General features: G+C 37.9%; 2 protein-coding genes across 8 annotated transcripts in view; both read right to left on the bottom strand.

Moving 5' to 3' along the window:
• LOC128011063 (histone-lysine N-methyltransferase 2D) overlaps nt 1-10,544 on the bottom strand; it is a 35,744-nt gene extending 25,200 nt beyond the window's left edge. For 4 of the 7 annotated variants that reach the window (XM_052593105.1, XM_052593111.1, XM_052593107.1 and 1 more), the window contains exons 1-11: nt 7,525-7,904; nt 7,125-7,207; nt 6,668-6,779; nt 4,741-4,943; nt 3,473-3,582; nt 3,204-3,366; nt 2,941-3,112; nt 1,865-1,979; nt 1,265-1,446; nt 891-1,048; nt 232-381 (exon numbers count right to left, since the gene is read on the bottom strand). In XM_052593105.1, the coding sequence (XP_052449065.1) occupies nt 232-381; nt 891-1,048; nt 1,265-1,446; nt 1,865-1,979; nt 2,941-3,112; nt 3,204-3,366; nt 3,473-3,582; nt 4,741-4,943; nt 6,668-6,779; nt 7,125-7,173 (1,414 nt within the window). In that variant the 5' untranslated portion in view covers nt 7,174-7,207; nt 7,525-7,904. Of the gene's footprint in view, nt 1-231; nt 382-890; nt 1,049-1,264; nt 1,447-1,864; nt 1,980-2,940; nt 3,113-3,203; nt 3,367-3,472; nt 3,583-4,740; nt 4,944-6,667; nt 6,780-7,124; nt 7,208-7,524; nt 7,906-10,145 lie in introns of those variants that run through there. The other 3 variants (XM_052593109.1, XM_052593110.1, XM_052593106.1) reach the window with 2 other exon arrangements.
• Nucleotides 10,545-12,170: 1,626 nt separating this feature from the next.
• Nucleotides 12,171-18,192, bottom strand: LOC128011080 (sonic hedgehog protein). Its single transcript, XM_052593154.1, has 3 exons — nt 17,247-18,192; nt 14,450-14,711; nt 12,171-13,852 (listed from the first exon to the last, which is right to left on the bottom strand). Exons 1-3 carry the CDS (start codon nt 17,556-17,558, stop codon nt 13,059-13,061), a joined length of 1,368 nt encoding a protein of 455 aa, XP_052449114.1. The 5' UTR covers nt 17,559-18,192; the 3' UTR covers nt 12,171-13,058.
• Nucleotides 18,193-22,043: the final 3,851 nt, after the last annotated feature.

The following is a 22,043-nucleotide window of genomic DNA, read 5'->3' as shown; positions in this document are numbered from 1 at the left end:
AGACAACAGGCAGGTTTTCAGTGTAACACTGCAGATACATACAAATTGAAGATCTAAATAAAAAATATTTTTGGAAATAATTAAAAACATCTTTAAAAGAATGTAATAATATATCTAACTTAATTTGCATTCCCCCTCAGAACTAATTTTTTTTATTACATATTTAAAACATGCAGTCATAAATGTTAGCACATGTAAGCCTGAACTACTGTGGTGGGTTTTGAAATTTACCTGAAGCTTTGGCTAAAGGGGCCTGCTGCTCTGAAGAGACCTTACTTTGCACATTAGTCTCTGTGGAGCCCTCAGCACCTTCTTGCTGCAGTTCCTCCTCCGTAATGCTTTCTTTCACTTCTGCTGTTCCAATCACCTCAAGCTCGGTCCCTAAAATTACACACATCAGCTCAATATCCATATCTAATATCAGTCAATAAAACTCGGTCCACAGAGAAAAGAAACCACCAACTAGCCCACCATACAACACACTATACAGAGAACAACTGCAAAACATAATTCAGAATTGAATTATTTGAATTCCTGAATTGTAATTCAAATGTGCTTTGTTAAGACATTTATGTTGTTATAAAATATTTCTCACAGCAAACCAGACATTTCAAGCTGAATTACTTAAATTATTATTTAGACCTAATGGACCTAACCCAATGGATAATTCACAAGTACATGGAAAGGAAATCTAAGTGTACACTACAAACATCATGTCACATGCAATTCTAACAACCCCTGAATGTAGTTTGAGGAACACAAAACATGAGAACATCTTGGATCATGTTTACACCTATATTTAGTCCTTATCACATGATACTCACAAAATAGATATCGGATATTACAGTCCTTTGAGAAACAAACCTAAAAAACAATACTAAAGATCATACCCAATTCCATTGGCTCCTCCAAATCAGCTTTCTCATCTACTTGTGAAGATGACACTTCAGACTCGACTGGAACCTCTTCTGGGTTTTCTTTGCAGAGCACACAGATGCATTTCTCCTCAGGAGGCCCTGACAGAGAGGCACAATCACTGTGTACCCACCTGCAGAGGACATTCAACAAGTTACATTTATGCAAAGAGACAAATAAAAGTCAGTTTGTTCATTACTTCATGGCAAATACTGCTTCACATTGGAAAATCTTTAAAGGTCACTTCCATTTTACTAACCCGCTTAATTGTACAGCACTAAACGCTCAGCTCTAGACAATGAAGTGGCACACTTGCCTGTTCTTAATGCCAGAAGGCATATAAACTGACCTGTGGCAGATGGCACAGCGATGTTGCAAGGAGACCGAGGGCTCTGTGGCCTTACTGCACACGCCGCAGACAGAGGTGCGCCTGCGCTGACAGCCCTCGCATACAGTGTAGCTCTCAAACCACTGTTCAGAGCCAGGAAGCTTTAGCCCTCGCATGCCACAGTCAATACACACACGGCACCGCTGAAACAGACATGCAAATCAGGTTAGACAGAACAATAGAGTGATATTCCATTTACAAAAATCACATTTTCCTACTCGCCAAACATCTACACAAACAGATATCGCCATTACATGCCACAATCGCTCGAAGGGCTACCTTAAAAGGATCGCCACACATTTTGAAAATGCTTGGATGACGTTTTATTTGAACTGGATAAACTTTGCGTTTCAACGACATGCCGGTGAGTAAAACCACAACGATTTTCATTTTTAGGGGAACCTTTGCTGGGAAATTCAAGTGGTTTCTCTATGCAGTTTTAGGCATGAGAAAAGTGCAGAGCAACTATGTAAATAAACGGCACAGGTCGGAATTCTGCCTTAAAAGGTGATATTATACAGATGAAGGGCACATAAGAATGAGTCATGGGTTTAAGCTTACTTTGCACTTCCATGAATCAGGAGGCACAGAGTCCATGGCCGGCAGTAGACAGAAGGTGTGGTAGCCCTTGTCACAAGCATCGCAAACCAGCATCTTTGAATCCTCCCCTGGTTGCCTGGATGTTATTAAAAGAAAACACACATATACCACAAAGTGTTTGAAAAGACCAATACAAATACAGTGAAGCATCTGCAAAATTCAGGATGCACTCGGTCGAAAATAAAAACCAAAATACATTATTTAATAATAAAATAAATGGAAAAAATGTAGCTGTTCAAACATTTAAATTGTTAATAATGCTTTATATCCAATTTTAATAACAATTGTTTCTACTCCAATTTGTTACTAAAATATAAACAGTTATATGGTGGCAATAATAGATTGTTTTCATAAGATCCATTAAAACATACATTACATAATGAAGACAACAGGTTAAAAGTAAAAATATAATACATTTGTAAATTAGCACACATTTATCCAAATGCTCCTATCTAGAGTGATTTTGCCTAGTTTACTATCAAGATTACAGACACCGAATGTCATTCCTATGGTAATGTAACATCTCTACAAGCTGTTATATTGATGTCTTTCCACTGGTAAAAACACTGATTGAATGATTACATGAGACATTTCAGTATGTTGTACGGTTTCTTTTAACACCTTCTGATGTTCATTACCACAATAAAGAGCATCAAAAACCCCATTTACTGCATTTCGTTATAAAACTGACAGAATTCAAAAGCTGAGACTTTGTCTCATTTTAAAAGCAACAGCACAAAGCTTAGTGCAATTAGTGAAGTTCACACATCGACAGAAATCAAACTAAAAGATTATCTTGAAAACATTAAGAATCCATATCAGTAGTGATTAAAAACAGATATCAATTTTGGAAACCCAGCACTAGTGTTGTATTTTATCCATGTTTTGTACATAATCAAAACATACAAACTAATTAAACATCACTGTTTCTAACAAATGAAATCAAAAATTGCTGTATCAGATAAACATTTGCCAAAATTTCAGTGCACCACTAATACGTTTCATGACATAAACATGCATGAAACATTCAGACATACCTGCAGGTCTGGCACACCTTGCACTCGGGACACTGCCAACCGGACCGCTGAAGTGGTGTGGCGCTGATCTCTAGACAGGCATCATGATAGTGCTGCCCACAGCCCGTGCAGTATAGCAGACCCGACAGTTCCCCGATGGAGTCGCACACTGCACACCGCGCTTCCTCTCCAGCTGCAAAACAGACACAGCATCATCTCACAACCGCGGAAACGGAAACATTATTTACCGATGAGATCGCATCTGTTCTGCTGTAATTCCGCACCAAACTCCTCGGCCTTGTCTATGTGCTCTGGACAGAGGAGCGCCAGCTGCTTCATGGACTGGAATGATCCACTCGCAGCCGAACAGGGGAAGTGGTAGAACCGTGAGCAGCCTTCGGCCCGGCACCGGATGGTAGCACCCATCCGTTTACAATAATCACATGGCTGAAGCAGAGATAGAAGCAAAGCAAAAGAAATAAGAATTAGTTTGCCTGCCATAAAGCAAGATTTATGAGGTTTAATGCTCTGATAAAGAAAGCTCTCAGCCTACCCGCTGTATCCCTGAGATGACTGCCTTATCCACGTTTATCAGCACCTCACCCTCAGTCTGCTCCACTCCCTCAGACCACACGGCACACCAGTGGTGAACCCAGCAGCTCCCTGTTTCATAAGAAAAGATTTGCAGTCATAACACTACTGAGAAGAAAATACATTCAAGACCAGTTTTATGAGTTCTTGTTTTCTTAAAATCCCAATTTTGATCTATGAAACAGACTGCGTTATCACTGCAAGGCAAAAACTGCCAGCTAAACCTATCCACTTTAACGTGCTCACAAACCACATTTTTACCTATTGCAGGGCTCAATGATAACCCTGGGGGCCAGTGAGAGAATTTAGAAGCAGTTGATGGAACCGTCCTATTCACCACCAGGCTATGTCTCACAATTGTTGATGACATGTATTTTTATAGCATGCAAACCTTAAAAACGGATTTCTTGTGATGTACTGATTAATATTATCTTTCAATGTTGTTTTTTTAACATCCTGCTATGCTAATGTTGGGTAATACAGATGAAGTTGTCTAGATTAGAATAGTTTGAAAGTTACACTGTTTTTAGAATTAATGTTACGTAATTTTATAATTGCAAATAATTGATTTGAAATATTATAACTTATGCTTTGATTTTAAGAAATTAATGCACTTACAAAACAAGGATGCATTATATTGGTAAAGAATAAGTGACAGTAAAGGCATTTATAATTTCATAAAAGATGTTGATTTCATATAAAGGCTGTTCTTTTGAACTTTCTACTAAAAGAAACCTGAAACACAATGATCAGTTTCCACAAATAAAGCAGCACAATCATTTTCAACGATGATAAAAATAAAAATAAATGTTTCTTGAGAACTAAATCTGTATATTTCACAATAACACAGCTTTTACTGTATTTTTGATAAATCAACCTTGTTGAACATAAGAGACTGTCAAAAACAATAAAACAGAATACTGACCCCACACATGTAAATGGTAGTGTACATGCCATTGTTAAAATTATTTATTAATAATATTTTTTTGTGGTTGGGGTAGTGACAAAGAGAGGCATGTATAAATCTAAACAACCAGGTTGAGCTCTGTATTATATAAAAAAAAAAAAAAATACTACAAATAGAAATGCTCAATGTAAACAGAAACCATGTTATGCCACTCACTGATTGAGAAATGTGACAAATCAGGGAGAAACTCAATGTGCCTCACTCCAGTATCCAAAAATGACAGTGACAACACTACGATTCAACAGTTTTTTTCATTATCATACCAGTGTCATCAAAGAGAGATGCCAGACAGGTGGATTCAGAGAATCCAATGGAAGACAGGTCATCGTTTCCAGCTGCTGGCAAAGAGGAGACAGAGGGCTCCAAGCTGGGCCGATCGGAAGAGGGTCCAAAACACCGGAGCTCCCGCTGTCCATGCAGACTACGCTCCACACAGTTACACAGAGCACAGGCCCTGACAGTCTCCCTGAAAAAAACAACAACTACATGAAAGACCTTCAGCAACTCTGTACACATTACTTCACCAAAACAAATCAGTTTGTTTTGAAGTGTCAGTTTAGCGTTAAACAGAGCGAGGTAAGGTGAAGCAGCAAATCATTTAATATTAGTCAACTTTAACGATACATTTATGATAGAAATGTTAAATGACCGATAGCTATATCCAGTGAAGCAAACTACTCAATTTTTTTTCTCAAATATGGCAATTTTGAGAGAGATGTGTAAATTGTCTGCATATGTCTACCTCTACAAACAATGCAGCTGTGTTTAGTTACCGTACTTAAAAACAACAATTTTACCCCCACCGACCCTGCTGAGAAATATAATGTAGCAATTCAGTATCGATTATTAAAAGTCACGTGGCAGCACTGACAACAAGGTTATGAATGCTTCTTTTTGCACATTGCAATCTCAGATCTGTGTGCAGTGCATTAATATAGAACGGTGATTAAACTGAATGGTTTTAATGCACTGGCCTTGTCACACACACATAAAGAAATGTTCAGTCAAACTGGTCAAACTGTATTTCTGTTATTCAAGAAACTTTTGAAAAGTTTGCAAACTATTTGCATGAATATCAAAAAGGCTTTTTTTCTCCATTGTATTGTATCATTTAAAAATGTGTACAAAGAATTAATGCATGTTTAATTATGTATTATACAGACTGCATTCAAAAAGAAAGGGGGAGGGGGGTGTTGGAACAGTGGTTAACCAGAAAAATTCTAACTCACACATCATGCCGAAAAGTTTGCCAACCCCTGATATAGACCATATCATAGAAGCTTTAATTACAGTTTTATATTTGGTACGCAGTACAAGTCCACTGTGTTTATTTATTGATTTTCTCAAAGTGACAAAATACAGAGCCACTAAAAAAAACACAGACTTTTGCATGCACACGCAAACTATTCACATGCGCATGGGAATTTTTCTTGTGTGCTTACGCATTACAATTTCTTGCACTAAATTCAACACATCCTCTGTGGTGGCCGAGAAACAGTGACACGAATTGAGCCGATATCACAATATGGCTGTGTGCACCACCCTATCTGTCACGTTCAATAGTCTATAAAAAAAAAAAAACTGTAAAAATGATGCCTTAATTTAGGGCAGTACATCAGATTTTGGGGCCATAAGCCTGCTTTAATGCACGCTCTATGGAGTAAAAACCACACCACGAAATAGGCTGATGACTCACGTGAACACAAAAGTCTTTTTATTTTGGCAAAGGTCATTTTAGAGGCTTTGTAATACAGTCCTAAGAATATTGTGAGAAGACACCCAAAACCTGCCTATAACCTGAATTTTTTAATTCATTCAGTCGTGTTTGACAATCAAAGAATGATTAAACAGCTGAAAACATACTTCTCGTATGATACGTTTATTTTAATTCAAATTTCCTTTTATAGAAAACTAAATGGGGGCAAACGACTGGAAATGCAAACATTTTTCCAAACTCCGCTTTATTTTTTTTCCATACTTTTCCAAACTGTGTAGGAACCATGATTCAAAATCTGTGTTGTATTTGACCTTAGCTGACAGATCGATGCTTCTTAACAAGTGACTAGTTTGTCTACTTAACATCATCTTCTATTTAATGAAGATAGCCTTTTCCTATAAACCGAGCTTTAAAAGCATGACCTACATTTTATGCAAAGCAGCTCAAACTGCAATATTTATAGAAGGCCTTACAATGATGAGTTGGAAGTGTCCACGGTAGTGCCTGAGATGTCCTCTGCAGCAACAGGGCCACTCAGTTCCCCCTCAACTTCGACGCTCTCCTTTGCAGGGGTCCCATCATCAGCTGAGAGAAACATGGTAGCCGTAAGTTAAGATGGATTAAATATAAATGTGCCCTTTAAAAACTGTTCCCTCACAGTGATTTCAAGCAAAGGTCACAAGCTCCCAGTTTAAGATATCACTGCTGTGCAAGATATAAGATCGCTTTTTTATTCACTTTCTTTGAAATCCGTCCACGTGCATTTAAAATATAGTATGTCCATGAAAATGTGCAAGAATAGGAGTATAGTTACTACAATAAAAAGTTATGAAAGTGTTTACATGCCCCTTTATAAACAAAAACGACACGCTTATGAATGTATAACACACTTCTGGCTAAAGAAATTGCCTTTTTCTGATGTTTACTAACCTGCAGTTTCTGAATCATTTTCTTCGCAGTTTGATTTCTGCTCGTCCATTCCTACTCCTGAAGAAGATCTCTATTGCAGAGATCTGAAACAGAGAACAGTTCCAGAGCTTAAGGTCAAAAGAGCAGCAAGCATGTAACGTACAATAAGCCACACAACCACTGTCATTTTAATTAAGCCTCTCAAAGGCGGTAATGAAAAAGTTAGACTGGTTAACTGCAGGTGACCTCTCTCTGGATAATGCACACTATCCGATCAGCTGCGTTTGGGAATGTCTAGTCATACCGCAACTGCGTAATTAATCTGCATATCCCAGCAAAATTGAAATTCCTCCATATCTAACTACGCAAACAATACTGTATAAAGGAAAACCTAACACAAAGCAGCTGATTAAATACAAACCATGAGGTGGATTCGCGTGTCCCATGCATTTTCTCCGTTTTGGTTAACGCTGATAGATTAACAAAGAGTTTCCAGATTGTTTATATTTGTCTGATCCTGCAGCTGCGTCGTTCTGCTCAGCTTACAGTAGTGCATAGACGCGGCTAACACGCTAGCTTTCTGACCGGGGTTAACAAACTCTCTGCACAATAATCCGCTCGCCCATCATAAAACCAGGCGAAAATTGACACGTACATACAGCTCCGTTGCTTAGCGATACACCGCGGTCAATATAACTCCACAACTTCGTGCATAACTAAGATAACGTGTTACTTTCTTTATGTTAAACGACGCTAAAGGGAGAAACACAAAGAAAATACAACTTCCGTGTAGCGCGCTTCCTGTGACACATGCACCGATGTCGGGCTGCAACACGGGCATCGTTATTTTGTTCCGAGAGTGCACGGGTGCGCGTTTAAAAACACTCTAATATGGTCATACTGGCAGAATGACACCACAGAGTATGTTATAAGACCAGTGTAATTTATATTACTGTGTATTTAAAATGACTTTTATTCAATTACTTTTTATTCACTAACGCCCTCTTCCTACACCCCTGCTGCTCTGCCTTCTTTTTTTGCACTATCCATTCATCCATCTATCTATCTATCTATCTATCTATCTATCTATCTATCTATCTATCTAGAATCATAGCATGATGTAAATGTCACCTCATGTTGCTAGTTCACCAGGAAATGCAATTCAGTTACAAGGTTGCATAATGTGCTCAAGATTTCACGTATAAAAGAAAAAAATATGAAACAGACTGAAATACAATGTCCTGTCCTTGTCAGGACACCTGGCACACACATTTCCTGATTTATATGCCTGTTTCCTCCCATGTAAAAAAACGAAGAAAAAAAAAAGATGCGAAAACAGAGTTGCAAGATGTTATATATATATATATATATATATATATATATATATATAATGTGTGTGTGTGTGTGTGTATGTATGTGTGTGTGTATTAAACGATTTTATTTGATTATTTTTAATACCTGTTTAATGGCCTTTCATGACTGTTTAAAGGGATTGTCATTGTGGGGTAACAGACTGCATTGTTGTATAAAACTGAACACAAAGTTTGTCTGAAGTCATGACTGGCCATCCTCATTCAAAGCATAATCTACTAATCCAAAATACTTTAGACACGACACTATGACCGTTAATTATGAATGTTAATGTTTGCATGTAAAATCAAACAATCAGCATTATACACCATATTAATCCTTGAAATAACTTATAGAGCGGTATTGTGATTGTTATGAAGAGATGGCATACAAATTCGCGTTGTGTTGGATGTTCTGGTTTATCCTGATATGCTAGCGGGTTATTCAGGAAACTCAATCAAAACCTGCTATAAATGTGACCATGTTTCTCTATAAAGGGCAAAATATTAAACTCTACCCTTATTTCATTCGTCAGTTTGGTCAATTTGTTTAGTTAAGGTGTTCGCATTAGGAAATGTGAACCGATAACAAATCCTGTAACGTTACGCAATGCTTCCCCATTTCAACTTTCAACTGCGCAGCTAATTACAAAATATGGGACGTATTGCTGCCATTTTCCCTAGTATGTTTTTAATGTTTTTTTTACTGAACAAAAATTATTTAAACTATCCGATGTTAAAATATTTACCACACCTCCTTGAAAATCCCTGACCTTTTAACTTGGAACAAACTGTCAAGCTAAATCCTTTCACACTAATTTGTTGACATGTTTCCCAAGCGGTTTAAGTCCCAACACGCTAACTGACAACCACAGTCACTAAACGAAATCCATATAAAACATAGTCTCTCTCTAAGGTTTTCAAATGTTTTGAAGAAAATATTAAAAGTAACGTTAACTAATCGCACTGCCTGTAAAGCAGTGCATGCTAACAGGCAAGCAAGAAGTAACGTCCCTGTGTGGTACACAAAACTGCAACCACTGCTAAAAATAAAAATAAAAAGATATACATTAGATTAACGTTAGTCATTATTTTTTTCCCATTTTTATTGCCAACCTCAATTTTACAAACATAAATTAAAATTAATTAATTAAACAAGTCACCCAGTTTCACATCTGCTAACTCAGCTTGCTAGCCAGATACTTTCATACTCTAAAATGCTGTTGCACTTTCCGACAACAATAAATACGGTTATAATGATAGCAAATAAAACGCTCGGAATATCACAACAACATATTCGACAGTAAAGCAACACATTAAGTCCTAAGCTTTCGTGGTAATGACGGATGGTTCATGAACTGGTGCTGGCTAAAAATATGGCTTACCCATTTACCAAGGACATAAACACTAACGTTAATACACCCGACTAAACTAAAAACACAGCGAGTTTCAGAAAAAGAAACTAAACGGCCAACACAAAAACAGCTCAGTCCGTGTTTGTAACCTTGAGTTTAGGAAACGCAATGGTACGTATGAAGCTAGCAGCACGTTCATTTTGGGCGACAGATTCGCACTCACTTTGCTAAATGGACGTAGAAGGGGGGCCCGAGTAACGCTAAGGTGATTAATCAGCAAGTAACGTTATATATATATATATATTTAAAAAATATTAAATACTACTTTTGACACTCACCTACAATGCGCCGCTAACGTCCTCGTACATGTTCGAAACAATCCTCCGGATAATAATCGCTGGGGTCCGTTTCATTTCATTAAGCTAGCTTTGGCTAGGCAGGGTTTACTAGTTTGTTGTTGATGGGGGAAGTGCTGTCGGACGAGCAAACGTTTGCAAAACTACCTGATATTATGATATTAGCTGGCCGATACCAATGAATCAAATGAGTTCATGCTGGACTCTCACGTTTGCTGCTTTCATCCAGACTGAGTAGCTTTGGCTAACCCACACCCAGATCTCCAATCTGGAGAACTGTTGCAAGCTTGTTTGATAAACTTGCTTCATGTAACAGTTTGAAGGATACTGCACCAGCTTTCTGTGTGTGTGAGTGCAGGCTGCAGAGTAAAACGTGTTTTTAACACCGATGCTGAGACCAACTGCGACCCCTACTTTTGAGAGGACAAACAAATTAAGGTGCACTGCAAACTCTGGGTCATGGTTAAACAGGTGTTAATTCTGTTAGTTTCTCCCGATTTACCGTTGAACCACCTGTACTTCACAGTGCTGCATAGATGCGAAGCTGTAATGAACTAACTATAACTAGCTGTTGTTTTTTATCTGTCTGTCTATTTATCTGTCAGTGAGTCTGTCAATCATCAATAAAATACTTCTCTATCTATCTATCTATCTATCTATCTATCTACACAATTAAACAATTGCATAATCCATTTATATATACTTTTTATTTACTGCCTTAAATGGTAGCCATTTAAAGTAACCGGTTTATTATCTGGCCACAATGCTAACAGCAGACCTCTCTGTGCAGAGACCTTTAGTCATAATAGATGTCAATTTATCCTTGCTTTCAAAATTAGCACTCTATTAGCTTAGTAAAAAATTGATTCGAAACGAAACATTAAAAATGAGTAAATGAGACCACAAAATATTGCATGTTCGAAGGTTACTATTAGTCTATTCTTAGACTAGACAAGTATAGATTTAAAAAGAGACAGACTTTATTGATCCCAGAGTGCAAATGCATGAGCTGCCAATTTTGTCTGCATTATGTAGCTATACCTGCATATGACATGGCTATTTTTATTAAATATGATCTTATTGTTTAGATCTCTGTGCCTATAAAAGATATGCATTTATGAATCAACTAAACTGTTCATTTAGTGGAAGAAACCAAGCAGGAGTAGATTTGCTTTCCTTTAAGCTGACAAGCCATCAGAGTCACATAGTTGGAGTCACGTGCAGTAAATACAGTTCTCAACCTATTCAAACAGACTGTTTAATTCATATACCAGAGATAAATAAATGTGGTGGAAGAATGGCCATTTATGGACATGCTGGAGCACTACCAACGTCTACAATGAAGTCACGTTCTCTCCAATATATTACTCAAGCATGCTGCATTAGGTCATGTTTATTTTACAGTCAGAAACTGAAATTCTGATATTGCAAAATTTGTCTGCACAGTAAAGGCCTTAATCCGTCTCATATTGTTCTATTAGAGCATTGATATACTGATAGAATATAACTTGATAGCATTTTTTTTTCTGTACTTTACGATCAAACCCCATTGACAAGATTAATAACTCCTTCGCAGCTTTCACCGGGATTAGTTTGAACGGGAAAGGTTTTCAGGGATCCTGACTAGCTTATCTTTAAAATCTGATTGGTTCTCCAAAGGTAATTGTTGGGTGGGCCTACATTACAGTCGTTGCTATTGGCCTGATCCAAATAGAGTTTAGAACATCTCCTCTCCAGTGGGGGTGTGTGTCCATCTGCCCCCTCCATGACCAAGATAATCCTCTTCTATACCTTCACAGCTGTGAAAAATAAATAGAGGAACAAGCATGCAATTCCAAAAATGCAGCAGTCTCAAAAGCATTATTTTTGTTTTACAATGTTAAATCCTTTACATTGTCAGGCTGCACTTAAATTGAATTCAAAATGTTGTTTGAATTGCATTAATGCTGATATATATTTTAAACATGAAAAACATTAGAGAACAAATGAAAAAATTACAAATAATAATTTATTACCCTTTTTTTATTTATTATTAATTCCAGGAAGCTGTTTTTCAGAACAGAAAGATTGTAAATCATACTAAGCACGTCAGAATAGACAGTGGTGTATTCTTTGGTGTCCAGAAGGGGGTGTGATGCACTTAGTAATAGCTAGACTGTTATTCCTTGTTTAGCGCATGGCTGTTGATTTTGGACATTGGAAATGAACCACAGTTAGTCATTAGACATGGTTAAACTGTGTTAACACAATATTTTGTTTACAACTCATTTCTGTTTAAAACGTCTAAATTACCAGCTACAGGACATGATGTAATATGTTGATTTGTCAAAAGGTTTTTTTTTTATATATTGGGAACGGACATGATATTTTGTACTCAGTACGAGTTTTGTGAGAATAAAACTTGTGTTTGTTGTGAATAAAATCTAAGCAGATCAGGTTTATTTTGCAACACAATAAACTACAATAACTTTAAGTAAAAATAAGATCACAACAACTTTATCAGTGTCTGTATGGTATAACAAATAATCAGAACTACATGAACAGTTTAACATGAAATATATATTATGAATCCAAAAGTATAAAAATAAATATTTATTACTCTTTGAAATATTTTCTTGTAAAACAAACATAAAAATACATGTTTACATTTTGAATCCTATAATTGTCCATATGGGGATTATTCAATATGACAAGTCATATTTGAAAAACTATTTATTTTTTAAAGTTGCGTAAGAAGTAACTGGACATTATATGTGGTGAGAAATTATACCAGTTATAGTGCCTGTTTTATTTCCTTTTTGGTCAGTAGTTTTTTTTTTTTTTTTTTTTTTTTTAACTAGTAAAACAGTAGTTTTTGCAGTTGACATTATGTTTGCATATTCCTTGTCTTGACCATCAGTAAAACTTCTCAGGGTCAAGAAATATCTTTCCTAATGTGTGCAAAAGTCTTGCATACCAGTAAACCTCCTTTTGTTGCAAAAAGCTGTGTTCATTTTCTGTTTCCACAGTGACATCTGGGGATTTCTTGCAAGTGCTGGAAGAACTATTGTGCATCACATTTGTGAGGAAGGTCTGATCTGTGGAACAGATATTAAGGAACATGGCACTACTGTTAACCGCCACTCTTTGTGAGTTCTCTTCCATTACTGTCTGGAAAAAGTAAAAAACAACACGTAAAGGCCAAAATGCCCATTGTGCGAGTCTGTGATCCTCAACAGAAGCGTAGTTGGATACCAGCACACCATCCACAAATAAGTTCCCATGTTCTGTCAAAGGAGCATAAACCCCCATCATCTCCTCCAGTGAAATTGAGACCACTTTAGATGGCTGAAGTCGTCTGTTGTCTCCAGTAGAAAGTATATAGTGCCCAGTCCTAACGTTTTTGGCAAACATAGCTTCATACTCATGGTGGTGCAGTTTGAGATTGGGAGCCGCAAAAATGAGGTGATTGGGAGTAAGCGCCATTCGTTTTCCATTTTCAGTGGTAAAAATAAAGAACATGGTTCTGCTCTCTCTATCCAGATGTAAAAAGAGAAGTACCCAACTGAGAACAACTTCACCTGACTCAGACAAGGAAAGCACCTTCTCGCCAGGCCGCAAAAATGACATAGGTTTTTGCACGCCATCAGCCATTGTCACAAGTCCCGATCCTGAGAAGCAGCCACCTTTTTCTACAGCTACAGAGTGATCTGGAAAAATTTAGAGGAGGAAATCAAGTTCTGTCATGACAACTCTCAGAGAGGTTAGCATGGCAATATACATGGCAATGTTAATGTGTTTGGTCTTTGCATAATAGATATGCTATGCTTCTGCTGCTGCTGCTGCACAGCAAGTACATATGTATTGCTACTGCCAATACATGCTGCTGTAAGCATGTAAAACAATATTACACATATATAACATATATGAAATAACCTTACATAAAATTACCCCATAGCAGATCTATACAGGTGGAGCTGGGGGAGGTGGAGGGATCTGAAGCACTACAGCTGCTATAACAAGCACTAGCTAAGTATTTAAACGTCAGATTGAGTAAGGCCTATCAGACTGCACAATCCAGAGTTTCATGACAGAATTTTTGTCTAAGTATTGGACAGCACTGACTTTCATTGTATGGAAATTTGACAAAATATCTTGCTTGTTGACTCTCTTACAGTTTTGGAACTACAGGATGGTGAATAAATGATACTAAAAGTTTTATTTTAGGGAGATCTATCACTTTTAGAGCTACACTAAAGGATCTGAATGAGGAGTAATGAATGAAAAGCAAAGATTTACAAGCTTACCAGCTTTGACAGAGCAGTGCACATGGTACTTGGATTCATAGTACACCCAGTCAAATCCAGCCTCAACTGCCAACTGTGCAAGTAGTCCGTATTTTTTTGTGTCCCTGTCTGAAGTGGTGATGTCAACCGCACGGCCCTCATAATGCAAAGAACCAGGAGGGTGATGGCCATCCTCATCCCATGCTTCCGTCACTCGCAGTCGGACCCCAGGCCACTGGTTCATTACTGCTATTGCCAGTTTATTGAGGCAGTCCTTACAGCGCTGTGAAGCGGAAAGAACAAATGAAAGCATTAAACAGGTGATACAAAGGGAAGGACCATACCTTAAACAACTTTGGAACCCACTGACTATCACTGAAATGACTTCAAAAAATACTTCAAAATATCTTCTTCTGTGTTCCACAGAATAAAAAAGGTACAGCAGGTTTTGAACTTCTTAAGGGAAAATATTTCACTTTGGGTAAACTTTCACTTCAACTGCCCCAGATTGCCAAAGCTCCTCTTTTTTACCAATGATTTAAACCAGAGGTGTGCTAATGCTGAAAGCACAGCAAATACCATGACATATCAGAATTCTTTGTCAGAATTTGGAGTCGGTAGACATCAGCAATTTTTCTCCAGAATATTCAGCTCTGCAAAATGCCATTTCCACCCCCAACATCTAACAATAAGAACAAAGCTACTGTAACTCATTTCCAGCATTCTTTGGACACTTCAGCATGGTCACAGAGTAAAGTCAAGGTCAAGTCCTTTTTTTTTCTTCACACGATTGGAACATTTTCACATAGTCTTTTGAATGACCCCAGTGTCAACCTTGAGACTTTGTAATACAGAATTTAGACTTCCTCCAAGCAATTTCAACATTTTGTGTCTCTCTAAACCATACGTAATAGGGAATTTTGAAGATTTAGTATTATTTTTCAGGGAAAATAATATTATGTGACCTAGGGTCGGGATTTAGAGGGTATGGGAAAAGGCGAGAGAGCAAGACAGGGTCGAAAAGCCAATTAGAGCAAGAAGAAAGCAATGTCTGAGCTAGCAGGCAGATGGAAGGAATGTTTAGACGTCTACTTGGGAATGTGACAGCAAGAGTGAGAAATCAAGAGGGGAAGAAAACAAACCAGGGAGATTTTTCTCGCAATGCTGTTGGACAGAGGCGATTCATTGTGAAAACTACAATAGAGGCTTTTCCAATGGTGCCATTACTTCAACAGACGAGAATTCTTCACAGGCGACCCCACAGCAGAGGCTTGAAAAGATACACAAAGGATAGCTTTCAGAGTTGGGCAATGAGAGGGCACATGCATACGTACACATACACCAACTTGAAGCACTTTCATAAGTGTCCTCACAGTTAACTAGATGTCAGTCTTGCGAGCCTTATTATCAGTGATATCAAACTTATCAGTAATTTCTCAAAACAATCTATGATACCATAATGGATTAGGCCATGCCAAAGAATACAATGAATATTTCTATTAACTTATTCAGCTGGAAATGTTCATACTGCCGCTAATACATTATTTTTGAATGTCTCATATTTTGGCTTCTATGTATTTAAGGGTTTAAAAGGATATTTAGTGTACTCTATGTTCTTCACAATGTTATCTGCCTTACCTTCATGTGTATACAAGGGAACATGTACACACTCTCAGGCTAAGAAGTAGAGTTGTAATGTCATTTTATAGCTCACTAAAGAAGAACTTGGTTAAAGATTAAATGGTGCTGTGGCAGTCCAGATAGTCTTTTTGTCACGTTTTTTACATTGCCTAGGAAACATGGTTACATTTGTAAACAATCTATCATCATCATGAGCTTGTGACAGTCCAAATCTCTCCTCTTGGACGCTTTAAAATTTAGCAGAGCCTGTCCAGAATAATGTGCCTTTTATCACTGCTTTATAGCTGTTTGAATCAATTTTCAACAACAAAAAAAAAGATAATGAAACAGCTGAATTACAGGAATAACAAACCCTTTTATTTTCAAGTACTGTTTAACTGTGCGTGAAGTTTGTCATGGTTGACTGAGAGAGTTGAAAGGGCCACCTGATGCATCTTGGTCATTCCATGAAATCTGTGCCTTTTCCATTCTGATTTTAAATTAGATTTTAAACATAACATGAGACAAAGAATGTCATTAGGTGACAAGAAATTGCGTTTTGCTAATTGTGTACATTCTACAAATTGCTATATCGATAAATAAGCATTTTAAAAGTAACAGGGTTGACACAGTAACAGTGTTGAACATTTTACCATTCATTTAGCCATTGCTAGCCTTGTGCTCAAGATTCTGACACTACTAAATGTTTATGAGAAAGATCATTTAAAGCTGACAGATGTACAAATATCTCCTTTTCGATAAAAAACTGTAAACTGTACATAAACACAGTTTAATCTCTACTGACAAAGTTAATTAAATAAACAATAAAAAGACAGGCACTTAGGCCTAATTGCATGGAATGTTCACATTCTGAAAAATTAGAATGTCCTAATGACATATGCATATTTATTAATGGTATTAATGGTAAGAGCTTACACATATCTTTAAAAAAATATTTGATTATGTATTCTTCTAATACATTAGAATAATACATTTGAAATAAATTATATAGCCTAATTAATAACTTCTTGTATTTAATATATTAATTATGTATAACAATATATTAATATATCTATTAAGATTAAATCTATTAATAAACATTAAAGTATTGCTTACAGGTGTTCATTTAAAGCAATGTAGAGTGACCCATCTGTAAAATGGGACGCAGCTGACTCTGTTAGACATTGGTTTCCTTTACCTTGGTCATGAACCTGTCAGCTTTGGTGTGTTCCTCGTCTTTGAAGTCAATGTCAGTGTTATAGTTACACACGAGCTCATTGAAGCGTTCCGAACTGCGCGTTACCCTGCCCTCCGCTCTTCCGCTCGCTCCCAGGTTGTTCTCAGAGACACTGGGCACGTACTGCTTGTAAGACATTGGAGTCAACTTGCGTTGCCTATGGCGAGTGCCGTAACCTGGACCCGGTCCGCATCCCTCCACCAGCAGCCATGAGTAAAGCCAGGCAGTCAGCAGGCCGAGCCTCGCCAGATTGAACCAAGGAGCCAGCGTCATTGACGCGCGTGAAGTGTGTGAGGAGATCAGCGAGCCGCGAACCCTGCAGCGCGAGCGTCTCTCCCAGCACCTCGTGGCATTTCGTTAACACAACTGACTTTTTCCATATCACGGTGTTGAATTAAAATGGGCACTCGTGGAGATTAGCCTCGTGAATCATTGACCAAAGTGTAGCCTAATGGTTTCCAGATGATTCTGATTATTTAGAGTTTAAAATCAATGCATCCGACATCCACCTATGGCGAGGGTTTAAGCCTGAAAAGTTCTGCATATAATTAGGATATAATATTTAGCTCTTAAATGGCTTATGCGGGCCAATCCATTAATATTAGCCAAATGTCAGCATTCCGAGCAGAGATGGGTTGATTGCATCCTCGTTCTCGTTTGAAGATATTGTCATAGCAACAGGTGCTTCATCCCATCATCCTACTCCACCTTGGACAGCTCCGCGCGAATCAGCGTTTTCTGCGGTAAGGTGCACAGCGCGCGTCTCTGTTTGTCCTCCTGCCTGGTAGTTGCGCTCAAACATACTTTCATTCCATGTCTGAATGTTCTGAGTCTGCTTCGACATGTGTTTGCTCACGCTTTTAACCGTTGCGCTTGGACCATTGAGTGTTTGTGACCGGACGAAGATCGCCCTCCCTTCCTGCGCGCGCGCCGGGACAGTAGCGCACACGCCTCCCCGCGCGCGTTTCCAGTCATGCAGTTGTGAGGCATTACAGTGTAGGCTATTACAACGAGTGGCGGATACTTTCAAAAAGTTGTATTTCCTGTGCTGTGTATTAAACAGCATATTTGTCCCTTCTATTAAAACGGAGAAAGTTGGCGATACTAACGCTATAGCCATATGAATCAATATTTCTCAGGGTCAGTTTATTATTAAAAATACATTTCTGTACAGTTTACTCTCTTTGCTACAAAAGCTAAATTGTGCATTTCCACTGTTAATAACAAAAACAAGATAATGTTTATTGAATGCACGTTGCCCTTTTTTGACAACATGCCCCAGTGGTGTTTGCTATCAAACTAATTTAGCTTGGAAACTATTTTCACTCAGAAATTGCTATTAAATTTCAAAAGCAATTACAAACAAGTGGAAATTAACACTGACCTTAAAAGACTGAATTCGTATATCTTGTAAAACATATTTTCATATATTATTTTTATTTTTTTACAGAAAAAAAAATGTGCCAACTTTCCTGGATCTCATATTTATAAAATATGCTGTTGTGAATGCATAGTTTAAGTGTTTTATTAAAATCAACCGCCATTATATTGACAACCCTTGCATAAATTGTTCTAATCATTTAAATGAATGTAAAATATTCTAATTATACTAAGAGAGTATAATTGCTAACATCAATGCTAGGGGGAAAAATGTTAACAAAAACTTATGAAGCAAAAGTTTGTCTCTTGAAGCACAAAGAATGTGTGACAATTAGCCCCGGTCTCCTCCACCCATTCACTCAATCAGCTTGTAGTGTATTTAGATGCAGGTGAGGGTCATTGGCATGAATCTAAGCTTCATGACAGCTTCCTGCTGAGAGATAACGGCGTCATTTCTGTGACTCATTAATTTCTCTCTCTGTTTTTCTCCTGAAGGAGAAGACACTGGCTGACACATGTGTCAAGAAGACCTCTGGGCTTGATAATTATAAACCACCTCCGAACAATGGCTCAAAATTAGAAGACAATACAAATATCTCAAGTCAATATGGCATTGCGAGCAAGAGGAAGAAAAATAAAGAGCAGCAACATATCAAAATGATTTCCGCTGACCCAGACCTTTGCCATCTCAGACAATTAATTCACACACACAGATAAAGCATGCAAAGGTTAAGGCTCTTAGGAAATCTGTCAACCTATTAAACAATACTATTTTAAGTCAGTGTCCTTCATAATGTATCTTCGTTTTCAATTTTTTCAATAACTTTCAAGTTTATTTTCAGGTTTAAATTACATTTTTAAATTACAATTTTACTTAGCCATCTCACACTAATAGACAGAAACAGCTATAAGATATTATTTTGTGTCTTATGTAACATGTTAGAATAAATCAGAGATCCATCCCAATCATCCAGTAGGCTATATGTTCTGCACTTCCGAAACTCTGATGGACGGATCTGTGGTTCAATCACACGTCCCAGACACCACAAATAACAGCAAATGTGGGGAAAAGCTCAATCACAAGTACAAATGCTTTCAAGAGCACAATCAGTGATACTGACATTTCGCCAAGGGGAAATAGGGAAAATAGCTGCCATTAAGCATTAAAGGCAGGAGATGACAATAAAAATAAACACAACTGTTTCAAAATGGAAATTGTGTAATTGTTATTAGTATTTCTGTACACCCCCCCCCCCCCCCCACCTCCTTGTCTCTCAAGCGCCCTCACTCCTCCACTTCAGGATGGGAGTATATAGAACGGTGAATGGCTGAGTTTCCTGAGCAGCCACAGCACAGAAAATAAGATCTTTCCTGCCAGAGTTACTCATGCCCTCATTTTCCCGCTACAGACGAATCGTGACTACACCTGGTCTTATAATAGTAAAGGGCCACTGAGCTCATGGTACTTTACTTGGCATCAGCAAAATTAGATGCTGCGTCATTCGCAAAGCCCTCGATTCCAAAACTGCCTTGAATAGTCAGCTGATCTTGGGGGGTGATGGTGTTCAATCAGTCATGTCAGATGTTACAGCGCATGTTTATGTAACACGGGCTTGTAAATAAGGCAGAGCCACTTAGATTTAGAAGGAAAATGCTGACTGGACATTATTCTGCATACGTTTCCTGAGACAAAAGCTGTTGGGGTTGCCGAGAAGAGTCAAGGAGCTTACACCCATCGTGACCCACCACCATCGGTCAATTCTATCGTCCCTCACCCTTGTTATCAGTGCAGGAAGAGGCAGGGCGGTGTGTTGGACTGTGCTATGCTAACAGCACATGATTTCTGGCTTCAGCGCCAACAAACGGCTTCATAGGCTGCCCCTTACCTTAAATAACATGCTTATCGCAGTCCAGAGCAATGTGACAGGGGATCATGGATAAACAGGATGATCTGTCATAGGTGTACATAGATACTCCGTGCCGCATTATGGCCTGGTTTAGTTGTCACGTCATGCGCCGTCTATATGCATGCTCTCTGCTTTTCTAAGAGATTGAAATTTGCCTATATAATAATCGTCGTAATACAACAACCGTGACAGAACAATAGAAGATCAGGGTGGAACTTCCTGACCTAAATCAAACAGGTTAAAGGTCAAGAGAAGAGAACATATTACAGATAATGTACTCTACCTGCTATCATGCTGAACAGATTTAGAAACATGTTTTTACAGCAGTGAATAACTAACTTGACCAGGAAAACAAAAGATAACGCAGGATTTTATGACTAATTGTTATATTATACAAAACACTCATTCAGCCTTTTAAAATATTTACTCTAAAAAATGCGAATGTCACTTTAAATTTGTTTAGAAATATAATAGGTGACTGTTTTTAGAAGTATATAAAATATATAAAATATTTCGTTTAAAACACTTATGCATTCAAGTTGTATTGAAGTGACTTGCTGAACTTGGAACCATACTAGAATACTATTTTAACATATGCCATAAATAATATGCTAGTAGTAGCATTTCTGAATTTAGTAAATGTCTCTGAATGATTCATTGAATCATTCACTCAAATAATTCATTCAATGAGGAATGAGCCCTGGGACCTGTGTACTGAATTTCCTATGGGGTCCTCTCAAAATCACGTTCAGTGGGAGAAATCTTCTGGGCCCTATGCATTCTGTCACAAAACACTCCAGATAGCTTACACTTCCAAGCCTCATCTGGACCAACTATGGCAAATATGGGTCAGTTCTGGCGATGGCAGAGGCACACAAACCAGCTTGATGTGTGTGGGCCGGATCTGGCCCGTGTGTGACAAACCAGTTTTAAGTTGAGTTCTGGCTTATTATGTGTGGGCTAGAAATGGATAGAATATATATATATATATATATATATATATATATATATATATATATATATATATATATATATATATATCAAATAAAGATGTCCTGTGATATTATTAAAGCTTTTTATTAACTTCTAAAAAGATTATTTAAAAAATATACTTAAAAAAGCACTGTCTTTCGGATGAGGCATTAAACCGAGTTCCTGACTCTCTGTGGTCATTAAAAACCCCATGGCACTTCTCAAAAAAAAAATATATATATAGGGGTGTAACCCTGGTGTCCTGGCCAAATTGCCCCTCAGGCCTTTGTCAATCATGGCCTCCTTATAATCCCCAACCACTTGATTGGCTCTGTCTCTCCCTCCTCTCCACCTGTAGCTGGTGTGTGGTGAGCGCACTGTTGCCGTTGTCCTGTGGCTGACGTCACATCATCCAAGTGGATACCGCACACTGGTGGTGGTTGAGGAGAGATCCCCCACATGATCATAAGGCGCATTGGGTGTACAGCAATACACAATA

Source organism: Carassius gibelio, chromosome B23 (genome assembly GCF_023724105.1).
Source record: "Carassius gibelio isolate Cgi1373 ecotype wild population from Czech Republic chromosome B23, carGib1.2-hapl.c, whole genome shotgun sequence".
NCBI lineage: Eukaryota > Metazoa > Chordata > Actinopteri > Cypriniformes > Cyprinidae > Carassius > Carassius gibelio.
This window is presented reverse-complemented; position numbering and strand designations above follow the sequence as displayed.